General features: G+C 42.7%; 1 protein-coding gene across 10 annotated transcripts in view; it reads left to right on the top strand.

The window, feature by feature from the left end:
* The window catches only part of LOC147605798 (uncharacterized), a 283,773-nt gene that overhangs the window by 176,091 nt on the left and 93,037 nt on the right, over window positions 1–14,645 (top strand). For all 10 annotated transcript variants that reach the window (XM_086792669.1, XM_086792672.1, XM_086792671.1 and 7 more), the window contains 2 exons: window positions 13,894–13,968; window positions 14,076–14,207. In XM_086792669.1, coding sequence (XP_086648795.1) covers window positions 13,894–13,968; window positions 14,076–14,207 — 207 coding nt within the window. The remainder of the gene's footprint in view (window positions 1–13,893; window positions 13,969–14,075; window positions 14,208–14,645) is intronic.

The raw sequence follows: 14,645 nt of genomic DNA, 5'->3' as shown, positions 1-14,645 counted from the left end.
TCTCCGGAGGCCCCGCTTCCCAAGTTGGCTACCCACTTGACCGACGAAGCGGCACTCACCTACTCGTGCTCGGTGTCTCTCACCTACTCCAACGGCATCTGTCTACTTGTGCTCGGGGCCTCTCACCTACTCCAATGGCATCTATCAATGACTACTTTTAGCACTTGGCTCGTGATAGCCCAAGGGGCCAGTCCCATTGTATATAGAGAGACTTGGTGTACCGAGGAGGATCTCCAATGCAATACATGGTCTTGTGATGTCCCAACTTTTGCCTACTTCTATCTTGTGTTGCGTGTATGTCACTGAGGTAGCTCTTATGTGGTGTTTCGTTCTTGAGTTTGTGTGAGTGCGTAGTGGAGTGGGACAGAGAGGTCACCATCTCTCTAGCATGTGCCAACTTCTGAGGGTATACTGCCCTGGAGAGGACACTAGTGATTTAAACTAGCAATTAGCAAGAATCACACACATAGCACACATAATGCCTAAGTGGTTTAATCTCCCACCATTAGAATGGAAATATAGCCTTCCAAAAGCCAAAGTGTGGTAGCTCAAGGCTCCATAGTTCATTCAAATGTCAAATCATCAAAAGATGTCCAAAAGATACAATAGTGGTCCATGAGCCCCCTTTTATACTTGAGCCCACGACCATGGTCCTAGACCTAATCTAAAAGTTGTTGCTTCATAACAAACCATCCCCTCCTATAATGATTTAGTCCTTGAAATCAAAGGGTGGTCGAGCAAAAATCAAACATATATAAAAGGCTATATATGGAAGCCAAAATCTTCCACAATCATAGTGTCAATACCAAGGATGGAGGGCAGGTAGATATGCCGAACATAAATCACCAAAGTCACAAAACCCCTAGGATCAAATGGAAAGGATGATGGACTCCTTGATGATGAAGCTAACCAAGCAACTGCTTGGATCAAAGGGAAATCCGATCCGTGCAAACTCCAAAGAAATGGCTCTCCATCCTCTTGGATAAAATGGAAGATATAAGGAGCCAATGTTGATGTCAAAGCTAGCCATGTATCCACCAGGATCAAATGGATAGCCGTGGTATGCATCGCGGATCCATACATCTCAAATGGCATATGATGGACCCAAAGATAAATATCCTGGCTCCAAAGAAAATAGGATCATGTAGACAATCATGGAAGCCATAGGAACATGACTCAAAATCAGGATCATGCAAGATCAAATGTGAATTCATGCCATCATCCCATGTAGCATCACTAAAAAATCAAAGGCATGATCCATTGCATCAACATCTGTATAAATATGATCCAAAACACATGCACCATATCCTCATCCCCTATGTGTATATGATGATCCCAAGTAGAAGTATGATCATCAAAATCACCATAATCATCATTGAATACCAATAAGGTATCCACACATGAGATATAAGTGGTATCATCAACCACGACACTAATCATGGTATCCTCAAGGTCACTAAGGTCATCCCCATAGATATGATCTACCTCCATCAATGGTACTCTTATATGACCTATATCCCATGATAAGTCAATCTCTATCAATACTAGATCTAAAAAGATATCCAAATCAAAAGTAAAACACTCTAGATCCATATATATAAATCTGCCTCTCCTACGAGATCTCACCTCGGCAAACTCATGACTACTCTCACACACTATGCCTAGCTGCCCAAATACATGAACTATCTCAATACAAACACTGCCAGGTAAGCTATGCCAAGTAGGAGTAGTGATCATATGAGGACTATCTCCAATTGTGAAATCTCTAGAGGAGTAGCCTAACACATCTAACACCAAGAGCTTAGGCCTATGCCATAGTCACTAGAAACGGGAAACGGAAACAAAAACGACACCCGTCGGAAAACGGAAACGAAAACAGGTAGGAAATGGCACACATACATAAACTTTTTTTTTTCAACGTTTATAAACAAACGTTATAATTTTTTTTAAACAAATAAACGTTTATTTAAAAAAGTTTTTTTTTTTTCAGAAAGAGACTTCTATTAAGTATGAGAAAAACATACAACAATCACAGCTATAAGCCGGAACAGAATAGAATCACCCCAATATGTAAGGTGATTTCAACCACTGAGGAGCATCATGATGCCATCTAAGACTTGTGGTACTAGAGGAAAAGAAGATGCCATGGTCCCATTCCCACATAAATATCACACGCTTCGCCTGCGCAGAATGAGAGGGTCCCTGAATGCGAGCCCAAGTAGCCATAAGAGTGTGGATGATATCACCCCATATAGTACTAATGCACGGAGACCCAAAAATCTGGACACCCTCAATAGCCTCCGTGCATCTAGCTCTCCAGATCTGCCATGCTGTAATACTGGCAATAATCTCCTAACTGGTGTCAATCCTCTGTCTAGGGGGTGTATAATCAGAGTGAGGAACATCCTGCAATAAACCATGCTGGGCAATACCTCTACGAATGAAAAAAACAGAATCTGTACCACTGCCTTCATAAAAAAGTTGCAGACCGGACTGGGAGAGCCAAGCAACTGCCCCCCAAGTCACATGCATGGCTCGGCCACTCAATTTGCCCATAAGTTGGGCTACAGGACCCCAAATCTGATGTGCAATGCTGCACCCCAATAGACAATGTTGTACGGACTCAGAATTTGCCACACATCTAGGACAGGAAGGTGCTACACCGAAAACTAATCTCCACTGATGGGTGGGGAGACCACCATGTAAGAATAACCAAAAGAAATGAGAGATCTGGCTCCTTCTGTATGAGTGCCAAAGTTTATGCCAATATTGCGTTGTACCACTGGAGAAATATCATAGCTATCCCAATGAGGCCTGAGAGTAGGGATCCTATGCATCTGTCGAGTGAGGAGAAGCCTGGCATTCCGAACAGTGAAACTGAAAAAAGGAAGGCTTTTCAAAGGATCGAAGGCATCAATCCACTCCCACTCTCCTGGATCCCATTGAAGATATCTGATAGGACTGCCACCATATAGCCACAAACACCAAGAGCCATGAGTCACTATCTGAGGAGAAGGGTCAATGAACCAGTGCTTCCCCAAGCGACCAACAATCCTCACTGGACTAAGCCTAGTGTTTGGTATGATATTTAAAAAAGGTTTTTATTCAATGTTTATAAAAAATGTTTATTAAAATAACGTTTCTTTTCAACATCTGTAAAAAACTTTTAGTTTTTTTTTTAAATCAACGTTTATTAAAAAAAAAATTCTCTACGTTTACAAGCAGACATTTATGAAGAAACGTTTATAAAAAAAAAGTTACTAAAGAAATATTTATTAAAAAAACGTTTTTTTTCAATGTTTATAAACAAATGTTTATTAAAAAGACATTTTTTCTCAACGTTTATAAAGAAAAGTTTATTAAAAAATGTTTATAAAGAACATTTTTTTCAACATTTATAAACAAATGAGTTTTTGAAAAAAAAAAACTCGCGAACACTTATGAAGAATTATAAAAAGCGTGCAGATTTTTTTTTTTAAAATTACGTGTCCTTTTCCAGCCGTTTCCACAATATGTAGGGCTTGGAAACATGTTTCCATGTTTCCAAGGTCCGTTTCCACCGTTTGTTGCTCCTCATAGTCTATCATATGCTCAAGAATATGTGAAGTGTCATCAATCCAATAAGCAACAATAGACGTATCACTAGTCGGATGCCCATGATTGTCTAAAATAATGCGTCCTCATGATCTACTAATGCATCCCCATGATCCCTAGGAAGGTAGGTAGACATAGGAATATCATCACTCGTAATGCTTGAGGCCATGCCTGCCCTCGAGGTCATATCCACATGATCTAACTCACACACAACACCATCACATACATCATCATCACGCGCATGTGTCCATGTCATCATGTGCACATATATCACTATCATCATGTGCATGTGTAGTATCATCATGTTCACGTGTGTGTGGTACATCAATGTCATCATGATATGGCTTGTTCTTTTGCGATTGCATGTAGGAGTTACAAATTGAGCAAAGTCTTTGTACTACTCCTTGATGAACGAAGGTAACTCCATCCAACTATCATGAGCTTCCACTTGTCTTTGTGCAAAAGACACGTGCTTCCAATCATGATCGGACCCATCCTCTTCCTAATGCATCTCCTCATCTACCAGGATGGGCTGATTTGCTTGTGGATAAAATGGTACCCTCTTGGCATCCCCATAGCATAGATCCATAGGCTTGAATGAATCTTGTGGTGGTTTGCTATTCACTTGAGACGTACTGAAATGAAGAAGGCCTTAAATCTTATATGAGAGGTCCCCTAGCATCCATCATAAATCCCAATGAGGAACCTTCACGGAAGCCTCTTGCATAGCTTGTTTACCTCCCTTGTGACCACCATAATGAGCTTCATGCATAGGTTTCTTGCTCTCATCCCACCAATTCTATCCTCAATGGCTTCTTCACAGTGTGAGAGGTGAATCCTAAGCCAAATCCCAACATGATGCATGGATGGGAGAAGTGTCTATATGATGGTGTGGTGTGAATCATAGGTGGAGAAAGTGACGTGGCATCTAGGTGTATTCGAACAGATGCACAAAATGGACAAAGAAACAGTGTGGTGGAACAAAGAAGATGGCGGCGCATCTATCGAGAAGAATCAAAGACGGTGACGGGGTTCAAGTAGAAGTTCTCTAGTTTTTTTTGAAAGCATTCTCCGTGAGCTGTGGTTCATGTTACCACAAGAGAGAGTGAAGAGGGATTGCAGTAGAGTGCACTCCTGCAGGATAATTAGTTTTGCTGAAGGCTGCAAGATGGAGTATTTTGCAGCTGTTAGAGGTTTGCAGACAGAAGGACAGAGCAGTAAGAGAAGGTTAGTTGGAGCGAGCGGAGGGAGAGCTAAAGACATAGAGGACCTGCTATGAGATGAGTCCCAAGAGGTCTCTGTGCAGCGCCTTCGTTAGAGACTTGGCCCAGTCCAAATCTTGCTCGACTGTTCCTGCTGTCCGCCGTTAGTTAAAAGCTGGTTCGTTGTGGATAAAGATTAGGTTGTAAAGAGCTGTTGTTGAGGTCTATCAATGGAGGACCCTGAAGTTTTCTAGGTGTTTTCTTCTTTTTTCTTGGAGCCCCAATTCTCAAGGCTATTGAGACACTGAAGGGTTTTATCTATATGAGGAAATCTGAGAGTTTGAGTTGTGTCAGTTGAGGATGATTGTAAAGACATTTGTTTTGAGGTTTCTATTGTGATGTGTGTGTTGATTTGATAGAGTTTATGAAGATTGAGATCCTATGAGTATCAGTTTGATGATTTTGGAGTTTCTACTCAGTCAGTGCAAAGGAATTTGGTCAGCTTGGTGTCAGCAAAGGTCAGGAGAGGATTTTGGGTGGATGATCAGAGCCTTTGGAGATCAGAGGTCACCTGAGAGGACAACTAGAGGAGGCAACTGGGTTTGATAGGGAGGTTGGGAGGGTGTTGAGGTGTCCCATTGAGTCAGTGGGAGGGCTGGGGACAGCAGCAGAGTAGATTGGTGCCCTTGGAGTTGGGATTTCAGTGTCCTGGAGTTCTGATCTCATTGTGTTTTCTTCTTGTGTGCTTGCTGGTGGTGTAGTAGAGGCCATCACCCCCAGCCACCACCCAATGGTTTTAATTCATGGATTGACCCAATCGATCTTCAATAGCTCCTATCTTGGTGGTCATAGATTCAAACTTTGAATTCAAGGTATGGTTAATGATATCCAATCTATCCATAAATGGCTTAAAATCAAATTTATTCACAAGCAATTGCAAGAGAGTGCCATTTGAAATGGCTTGTGAACTTTGAGAGGTATGCTTATGGGCACTTCCCACATTAGCATCCTCTTCAACTCCCTTTGAAGTTTGACCCGAGGCATTTTCTTCAAGCTCTTCCATTGTGTCCATAGTTCCGTGTTCCACCAATTCCTCCCCTTCCATATCCTTCATTGCCAATGATAGCTTTCTAGGTCTACCTTTTGGCTTACTGGCCATAGTAGAGCTGTTTTGGCGAATTTGCAAGATAGGATGATCTCGGAGTGTCGGATTTGGGTGTTCTAGGGCTCTATGGGAAGGTGTTAGGATAAGAAGTAAGCCTTTGATGCCAGTCTTGGTTCAGTCAACCTCTGTTTTGGCTTTTTCTTGCAAGTCAAATAGTGATAGTTTGGTCTGCCGGTTGCACTCCAATGCTCCAAATGAGTTGAAACTTGGTAGTTAAGGTATTTGGCTAGTGGAGAACGCAATGATGAAGTCAAATTTATGATCCGAGACGTGGTTGAAATTCTGTTCAAACAAGGTATGCGGAAGAGAAACGGGCGTAACTCCTTAACCCGGAAATTAAACGGGGTGATTGAGGGCTCTATGGGGAGCCCTAATGTTGTGGAATAACCTCCAATATTCAATTTAGGTTTAGTACAAAACGTCTCGAATTAAATCATACTTTTCTTTTAAAGCTTTAGATTATGTCAGTTGTCAACCGCAAGCAACCAACTTGCAAACCAATGCATGTGGAAGGACTTTCTCATGCAGCAGATCACGAAGTGTGTCCCTATTCGCGGAGGTGACTGGACTTTCAGCTCACGCTTTATTTTTTCGGATGCAGTTCACCGCTCCCCTTCATCTCCCCTTGTTAGGTCCCTCCTACGAGCCTGGGACTACCTGAGGAGTTTTTTGGTTCACATCGCCCCGTGGTTAGCGGAGGAAGTTAACCGGCAGCCCATTCTGTGGAATGACTTGATCTTGGATGTGCATGTAAGGCCTCTTGGGACAGCTATGCATATTCTTTGGGCTGGCTGGGAGACCCTTTGCCCTACAGTGTTGGCTTGGAAGAGGTTTCAGAGCCTCACCGAGGTACAGAGATTGGATCTCACGCAGCATTTGAGAGGCTCTAGTCGGAGGATTGCACAGATTGATGCAGCCATTCCCAACCACTGGATTACTGGATCTTTCTTGGAAGACCGTCATCATTCTTGGTTTGGGGTTTTTTCTGGGACAGGTGTTCCTCTGCAGGTTATGGGTCTCCCCTTGCCTAGGGAGGATGATGTACCGGTCTTTTTTCTGTACAGGATGGATGGCAGTTGGAGAGATATGACATGCAGGACCTTATTGAGGGCCCCTAGTTTCGTTTAGTCAGAGTTGTTGGCAGGTTAGGGAAGCACGTCTTTGTTGAGCCCCCCCCCCCACCTACCCCCCCCCACCAGGGATGATCACAGAGAGTAGTAGTCTTTGGTTGTATGGTGGCTGCTCTATCAGACATTTGCATTGAGACCCCGGTGAGTGGGTGTGGAAGGATACTTGTAACCCCTTGAAAAGCATGCCTTTTTTCAGTTATACGGTGCGGAATGCGAGACATCTTATCTTGGGACACATTTAGAGTGTCCCTACTCTTAGACCCCATTGGGAATCTTATAGCATTTTGACTGACATTCAGAGGGTTTTTTGGCGGAGATTGTGGCATTCTTATAGGAAGCCACAGATTTCCTCCTTAATCTGGGTTTCTCTTCATGGTGGTCTGGCCACCAATCAGTGGAGGTTAGTTACTGGTGCTTGCCCAACATGCCCTAGATGTGCAGGAGCTTCGGAGTCAGTTTACCATTCTTTATGGGAATGCAGGAAAGCACAGAGGGTTTGGTCGGCGATTGCACACCTCTTTGGTAGGATTAAGAGGGATGCTATCATTTCTTTTGGTTCTATCATTTGGTTGACACAGTCTGGGCCTCAGCTGAGATTCGAAGGGACTGACAGGAGCTTGGCCATTATGGTTAGGCAAGGAGTTGCTCGGCAGTGTTGTCTTCAAGATTTGCCACTTTCACACTTTGTCCCTCCGGCACAATGGTTAGACAGTTCTTGGGAGATTATTGCTAGCATCTCAGCCTGGAATATTTGGAAGGTTAGATGCACCAAGGCCATTGAGGGTACTCCCATTCTTGTTTCTCAAGTGTCTTTGCAGGATTTGGAGTGATATTATTCACACCATCATGGCTACCTGGGCCAGAATCCAGGGATCTTCGAGGGCTGCGGAGAGGAAGCGTGGCCAGTTTATGAGAGAGTGGGACATTGGTATCTTTTTTACGTCCTCTCATTCGGGACCCTATTGGCAGCACAAGGCTCCTGATTGGTTGAGATCTCCACCTTTTTTGGTGTGAAATCTCCATTTTGTAAAATTTTTTCATACTTAATAGAAGTCTCCTTTCTGAAGGAAAAAAAAAAACCAATGCATGTATGCATCCCGGCATATCCAAAGCATCATAATGCATCCATCCAAGATATTTTGACCAAATTTTGGCAAGTTTTTGACATAACCTTGGTGCATTTACGAGTCAATCTTAATCACTATATCCAATATCAATGTGCCCAATAATGCCAACTATGCCATGTCTTGATCACCATGTATCTAATCCCTCTCCTTGCCTCTTTTCTAAAAGCACTCATGACAAGTGGAGTTCAAGCTATGCTCCCCCTTGGCCTCTCCACCTATGCCAAGGGTACCCTCTCCACATGCTAGATTGGAGGTCTTATTTGAATTGAGATTGCACATTACTATATGGGGTGATATCGCTCGTATTCAGGTCCTCTCCTTCCGTGGAAGCAAAGCGCGTTATATTTATGCGGGAGTGGGACCATGGCTGGGGGTTTTTCCAAAATTAGGGTTTGCTCTTACAATTTCATGAAATTGGCATTGTTTTGCTTTTCCTCACACTCTCCTCTACCCATAGATGCCAACCCTGCTGCATTCTTGATAAGAAATTAGGGTTTCTTGGCTTGGGGTTTCTTGCCAAAATTAGGGCTTGCACCTAAAATTTTTAACATCCCAAGGTGTAGTTCTTTTCCCCACACTCTCCTCTATCCATACATGCTACCCTTGCTACATCCTTCAAGGGAAATTAGAGTTTCTTAGTAACTTTGTTGATTTAGAAAAATTTCTGCAAATGAGGGTTTTTGGCATTGCCAATAGCCTTCTACACTATCTTAATATCCCATTCTATAAGCACGTAAGTAAACTTTGAAGATCTTGAAGCTTTCTTGAATGCTTTGGGGATTTAGGTCAAGATTAGGAAAATTTTGCAATTACTCATCAAAATGGGGCAAGTTTCTTCACCACAAAGCATGTGTCTCAAGCCCCCTATGAATCCTTTCCCTCCTTTATGTGCAAGCATTTCAAGCCATTCATGGGAAAATCAGGGATTTATCAAAATTAGGTGTTTTGGACTGATTGGGATTGAAATCTCTTCATAAGTGTGTCAATCATGCTTCCTCATGCCATAATCCATCCTTATATCCAAAAACTTCATTGCCTATCGCACACTAATTAGGGTTTTCAGAAATCAGGGTTTCTTGAGTGCATTTGGTACATTGACTACTTGCATTACACTCTCACCCTTATGTGGGGATTGAGTTTGGTGGTGGTGTGTTGGTTGTTTTGAGGAATTGTGGCAATATGGGAGATTGATCTTGTGAAAAGAATACTAAAAATTGTAACTGGGCATGACTCATACTAAGATTTGGATTGTAAGCTCCTATACACTACTCTCTTTACATTGCTGGCATTTTCTTTTTTCTTTTTTCTTTTTTTTTTCAAGAAAGAGACTTCTACTAAGTATGAAAAAGGCATACAACAATCACGGCTATAAGCCGGAATAGAATAGAATCACCCCAATATGTAAGGTTATTTCAACCACTTAGGAGCATCATGATGCCATGAGAGACCTCTGGGACTAGAGGATTGAAGAAAGCGGTCAAGAAACCCTAATCCCATGGTTTTGAGAGTTAACCAATGCATGAGCGAGTAGAGGAAAGCATGAGTAAATAGATTATAGAATCAATTTTGGCAAAACTTTCCTGAAAACCCTAATTTGTTAGAAACCCTAAATTTTAAGGAAAGGGTCAAATCTTGCAATAGCCTATGTAGTTAACATCATTCATGGGAGAACCTTAGGCCTGCCCTCAAACAGATAGCTCCAGTTGCCTTAGAGGAGTGGCTCGGCAGCCTTTGGTCTAGAACCCCCTGATCCGTTTACCTAGTGGCCACATGCTAGGGGCCCGACCGCATGTTTCTTGGGGCGCCTTGAGCATGGGACCAGCCAGGTCTCTTGGAGATTGGATTCTCCACATGCAGTTACCCCCGGAGGTGCAAGAGAGAGCTGACAGGGATCCGGGGTAGAGATAGGCTCACCATCAACATCGACTCAGCTATCCCTCGGGAGTGGCTGACTCCCCAGACCTGACCCCCCAAGTGTGGCTAGGCGTGTTTACCAGACATGATATCCTTGTGGCAGTACATGGACCAGATGAGGACAATGGTTTGCTCACTTTCTCTATTGGATCCCATGGCAGACTAGAGAGAACTGAGCACCTTGGAGAGGGTGAGGGTGATCGGTTTTCGGGAACAGGAATGGCATATTGATCCAGCACTAGCAAAGGTGGCTAGGGAGAGATTTCGGCGGCTATGGATATGGGAGTGCCAACCTCTCACGCGCCTTCAGTGGGATTCGGGAGAGTGGACTTGGCATGATCTAGCGGATCGGGAGGAGACTCTGGATGCCCCCTTCTTTGCATATACTGCGTGTAACTATTTGGCCCTCCTAGCATGATGAAACCCATGCCTGGGCATCAGATAGGTGGAAGAAGAGATGGGGACAGGGTCCATAAGATTTGATTAATAAAAAGCACCATTCTTAGTAAAAAAAGCAAGAAAAAGCAAAAAGTCAAACAGGGTTGACTGCCAGCCAAGGGCACCATAGGAAAGAGGAGACTGAGCCGGACCAAAAAGCTAAAAGGCGCTTTCTCATAAAGTAGCTCTAAAATGCCACGCTTCTTCTCACTCGACAAATGCATAGGATCCCTACTCTCAGGCCTCATTGGGAGAGTTATGATGTCTCTCCAATGATACAGCGCAGATTTTGGCATAGGCTTTGGCATTCATACAGAAGAAGCCCAATGTCTCATTTCTTTTGGTTATTTTTACATGGTGGTCTCCCCACCAATTAGTCGAGATCAGTTTTCGGTGTAGCATCTACCTGCCCGAGATGTGTGGGAGATTCTGAGACTGTACATCATTGTTTATGGGGATGCAACATTGCACAACATATTTGGGGTTCTATAGCCCAACTTATGGGAAAATTGAGTGGTCATGCCACGCATGTGATTTGGGGAGCAGTTGCTTAGCTTTCCCAATGTGGTCCACAACTTTTCCACAAGAGAAGTGCTACAAACTTTGCTATTTTCATTCGTAGAGGTATTGCCCAGCATGGTTTATTGCATGATGACCCTCGCTCTGATTATACACCCCCTAGAGAAAGGATTGACACTAGTTGGGAGATTGTTGCCAGTATTACATCATGGCAGATCTAGAGAGCTAGATGCATGGAGGCTACTGAGGGTGTCTAGATTTTTGGATCTTAGTGCATTAGAACTATATGGGGTGACATCATCCATACTCTCATAGCTACTTGGGCTCATATTCAGGGGTCCTCTCGTTCTGCATAGGCAAAGCGCGTTATATTTATTCGGGAGTGGGATCATGGCATTTTCTTTTCCTCTAGTCCCACAGGTCTCTCATGGCATCATGATGCTTCTTAGTGGTTGAAATCACCTTACATATTGGGGTGATTCTCTCCTATTCCGGCTTATAGCCATGTTTGTTGTATGCCTTTTTCATACGTAATAGAAGTCTCTTTCTTGAAAAAAAAATAAAAAATTGGGATGCTCTAATCAGATTTTGGTCGAAACTGTGCCTGGTCATCAAAATTGCTCCGAAATTGATGCAATTTTTACCAAAATAGGCTCAAATCTTGACCAAGCTCCATGATCTTCATCCCCACTAATCCATGTATCATTAGCTTGAAGCACTTCATGCATGAAACAAGATTTTCAAGAAAATATAAAAATTTTGCATTTCATAAAAATTTTCTCAAATTGGCTAGGATCAAGCCAAGAGCTCCAATATCAATTGAAATGGATAATCACTAATGCAAGATTAAGGGAAGATTAAGCAAGATTAAGAAGCTAAGATATGGGACAAATTATCATGTAAACTAGCATGCAATTAGCAAGAATCACACACATAGCACACATAATGCCTAAGTGGTTTAATCTCCCACCATGAGAATGGAAATAGCCTTCCATAAGCCAAAGTGTGGTAGCTCAAGGCTGCATGGTTCATTCAAATGTAAAATGATCAAAAGATGTCTAAAAGATACAATAATGGTTCATGAGCCCCCTTTTATACTTGAGCCCATGACCATGGTCCTAGACCTAATCTAAATGTTGTTACTTCATTACAAAAACTGACTGAACTACTTGTCTACACAGCCATCTAGAGTGGATGGAAAGAGTAATAAGAAGGCATCCTCCTGCTCAAAGCATCGGCTCTTACACATAGAGATGAACCGCCACCAGATGTGGCATGAAGATCTTCAATGGTTGATCCTCTAAAGATGGGAAGCTTGACATTCACTCAGCCCAACACTGTGGAAAGGGGTTCCACACTAGGAGGGTTGGTTGGACTAAGAGGGTTTGCTGGGCCTCCAACATTGTTACCAAAGGTGGGATTGGGTCCCTAGGCGGTACGTAATTGAACCTCTTCTGACTATAGCAGCGTATTGAGAGAGGATACTTGGATGGGCTGACCGGACTACCACGAGAGCTTGTATTGGGCATGCAGACGACACAGAGATAAGAGGTGAGCCAACAGAACTCCAAGTTTTGAGAGTCCCACCGGGCGTGCCAAATTTTAATGTACTTGTAGCACTGTTGGTTTGCCCGGCACACGAAAGTGGTGGTTCTCCTCTGGACAGTATGTCCGGATTCCTCAGTGCTCAAAGCACAGCGCACACATGAATAGACAGGTTAGAATGGAGCATAACACAAATGACAGGTTAGAATGGAGCATAACACAAATGACAAGATTGATAAGAATACTGGAACGATACTTGTATTACTCCAAGACACTATTACATGCCCTTCGTTGTACCGTGCACACCTAGCAGTGGCCACAGTGAGGAGGACAAAACATAGTCTGAAATAGGCAAGTGACTACAGCAATCGAGGTTAAGGATAGGATGTAGTATGGAGGATGAAGCATAAAGGATGTCCCCAAGGATGAGTTGAGGGACCATTTAAATGATTCCTGCAAGACGTGGTGGAGTCAGTGGAGTTGGTGGCGTAAACTATCTCTGGTAGATGCCATCGGAGTGACAAGCCTTTGGTGGAATCTCCTATCTCTGGTAGATGCTAGTTGGAGTGTCAGGGCAATGCCTTCAATCCTAGTGCGTGCACATCTCATGTATCCGTTGGTGGTGCGCCTCTGTTTCTATAGTCCACCGAATGCTCTGGGATGGTTCTTCTAGGAGTGATCCATTGTGGTGGGGTGGCTGTGTGTGATGCACTAAGATGGTCCTGCCAGTACAGTGTGGGCACCCTTGGTGGGGCTACACTGGTGGGTCTGTGGGTCTGTGATGAAGTTAAATTGTTAAGGTTTATGTGTGCCATTCCTGTTCCATCATACTTGTAGGGGAAGATTAGGATTGGGACCTAATCTCCATTGCCTGCACAACCAATCCCCAAGTGATATTAAAACAATTTAGGCATGTCTTTTGGAAGATTTTAAAACATTGTGAATTCTTGAAGTGGCGAGGTGCCATAGATGCTTTTGTTTCTTTCTTGAAAAAACTTGCTACATCTGCTCACTACAAATGATTTCTCTTGTCAATCTTTCTAAAGCAGGGATTTGTTGTTGCAAGCATACAAATTATTGATGGACTTCCTTACTTCAAGCAAAGAAAAGAGTTTAAAATTGCACTAATTTATTTGGCAACGGAGATAAACATAAAAATTTTGGCATGTTTTACTAGAGAAAGATTACTTTTGTTGTGTTGCCGAAACACATTAGATCAAAGTGATGCAACTAGCTAACCAATTTCAGCTGTTGTGTAGAATGAGGTTAGTGGTGTTGCATGCTTGGAGGAAGGAAAAGTCAAATTTGTAGCGGCTGGAGGTTGGAATGGAAAGGTGAGAGCCTTGATTTTAATATATTCCAAACAAGGATCATTTTCAAGGTATTGATTTTTCTAATATTAATTCTGTCATCTGAACTGGTAAAACATATGAAATCGTAGGTATGCATTTGGGGAGATGGTCCGAAGGAGTATGAACTTGTTGAGCATTCTACTCGAGGCCATTCAGATGATGTCATATGCATGGCTATATTCCCTCCTAACTGTTTTGCAACTGGAGGCTATGATGGAAAGGCGAGTTTTTCCTTTAGTTTACATTTTGGTCAGAATTCAAATGATAAATATTCCTACTACTAAAAAATAAATCCTTGTAAAATCATGTTGTACAACAAATGGGCAACTGGGTTGATTCACTTGATTTTATTTTATTTGCCTATAACCTCGGAGTCATTTGATAGTGTTAAGATAAACTTCCTTAGATGGCATCACATGACCATTGCAAAGGCAGAAACCAAGTTTCTATAAAGGTTCATTCTTTCTCTTCTTCCCTTAGTAAGTACTTTATGTATGTTCATAATGACCCTTTAAAATATGGATACCATTCAACTAAATGATGTTATTAAACTCTTTTTTGCACGGTAAAAACCTTGGATTTGCCAAGGAGCTTCTGGAAGTAGGCCTCATGGCTATCTATCATGTGAAGGTGTAGGATCAACCACTAAGCTTGAGCCA

This window comes from Cibotium barometz, chromosome 58 (assembly GCF_041138505.1).
Source record: "Cibotium barometz isolate CiBa-2024 chromosome 58, ASM4113850v1, whole genome shotgun sequence".
NCBI lineage: Eukaryota > Viridiplantae > Streptophyta > Polypodiopsida > Cyatheales > Cibotiaceae > Cibotium > Cibotium barometz.
This window is presented reverse-complemented; position numbering and strand designations above follow the sequence as displayed.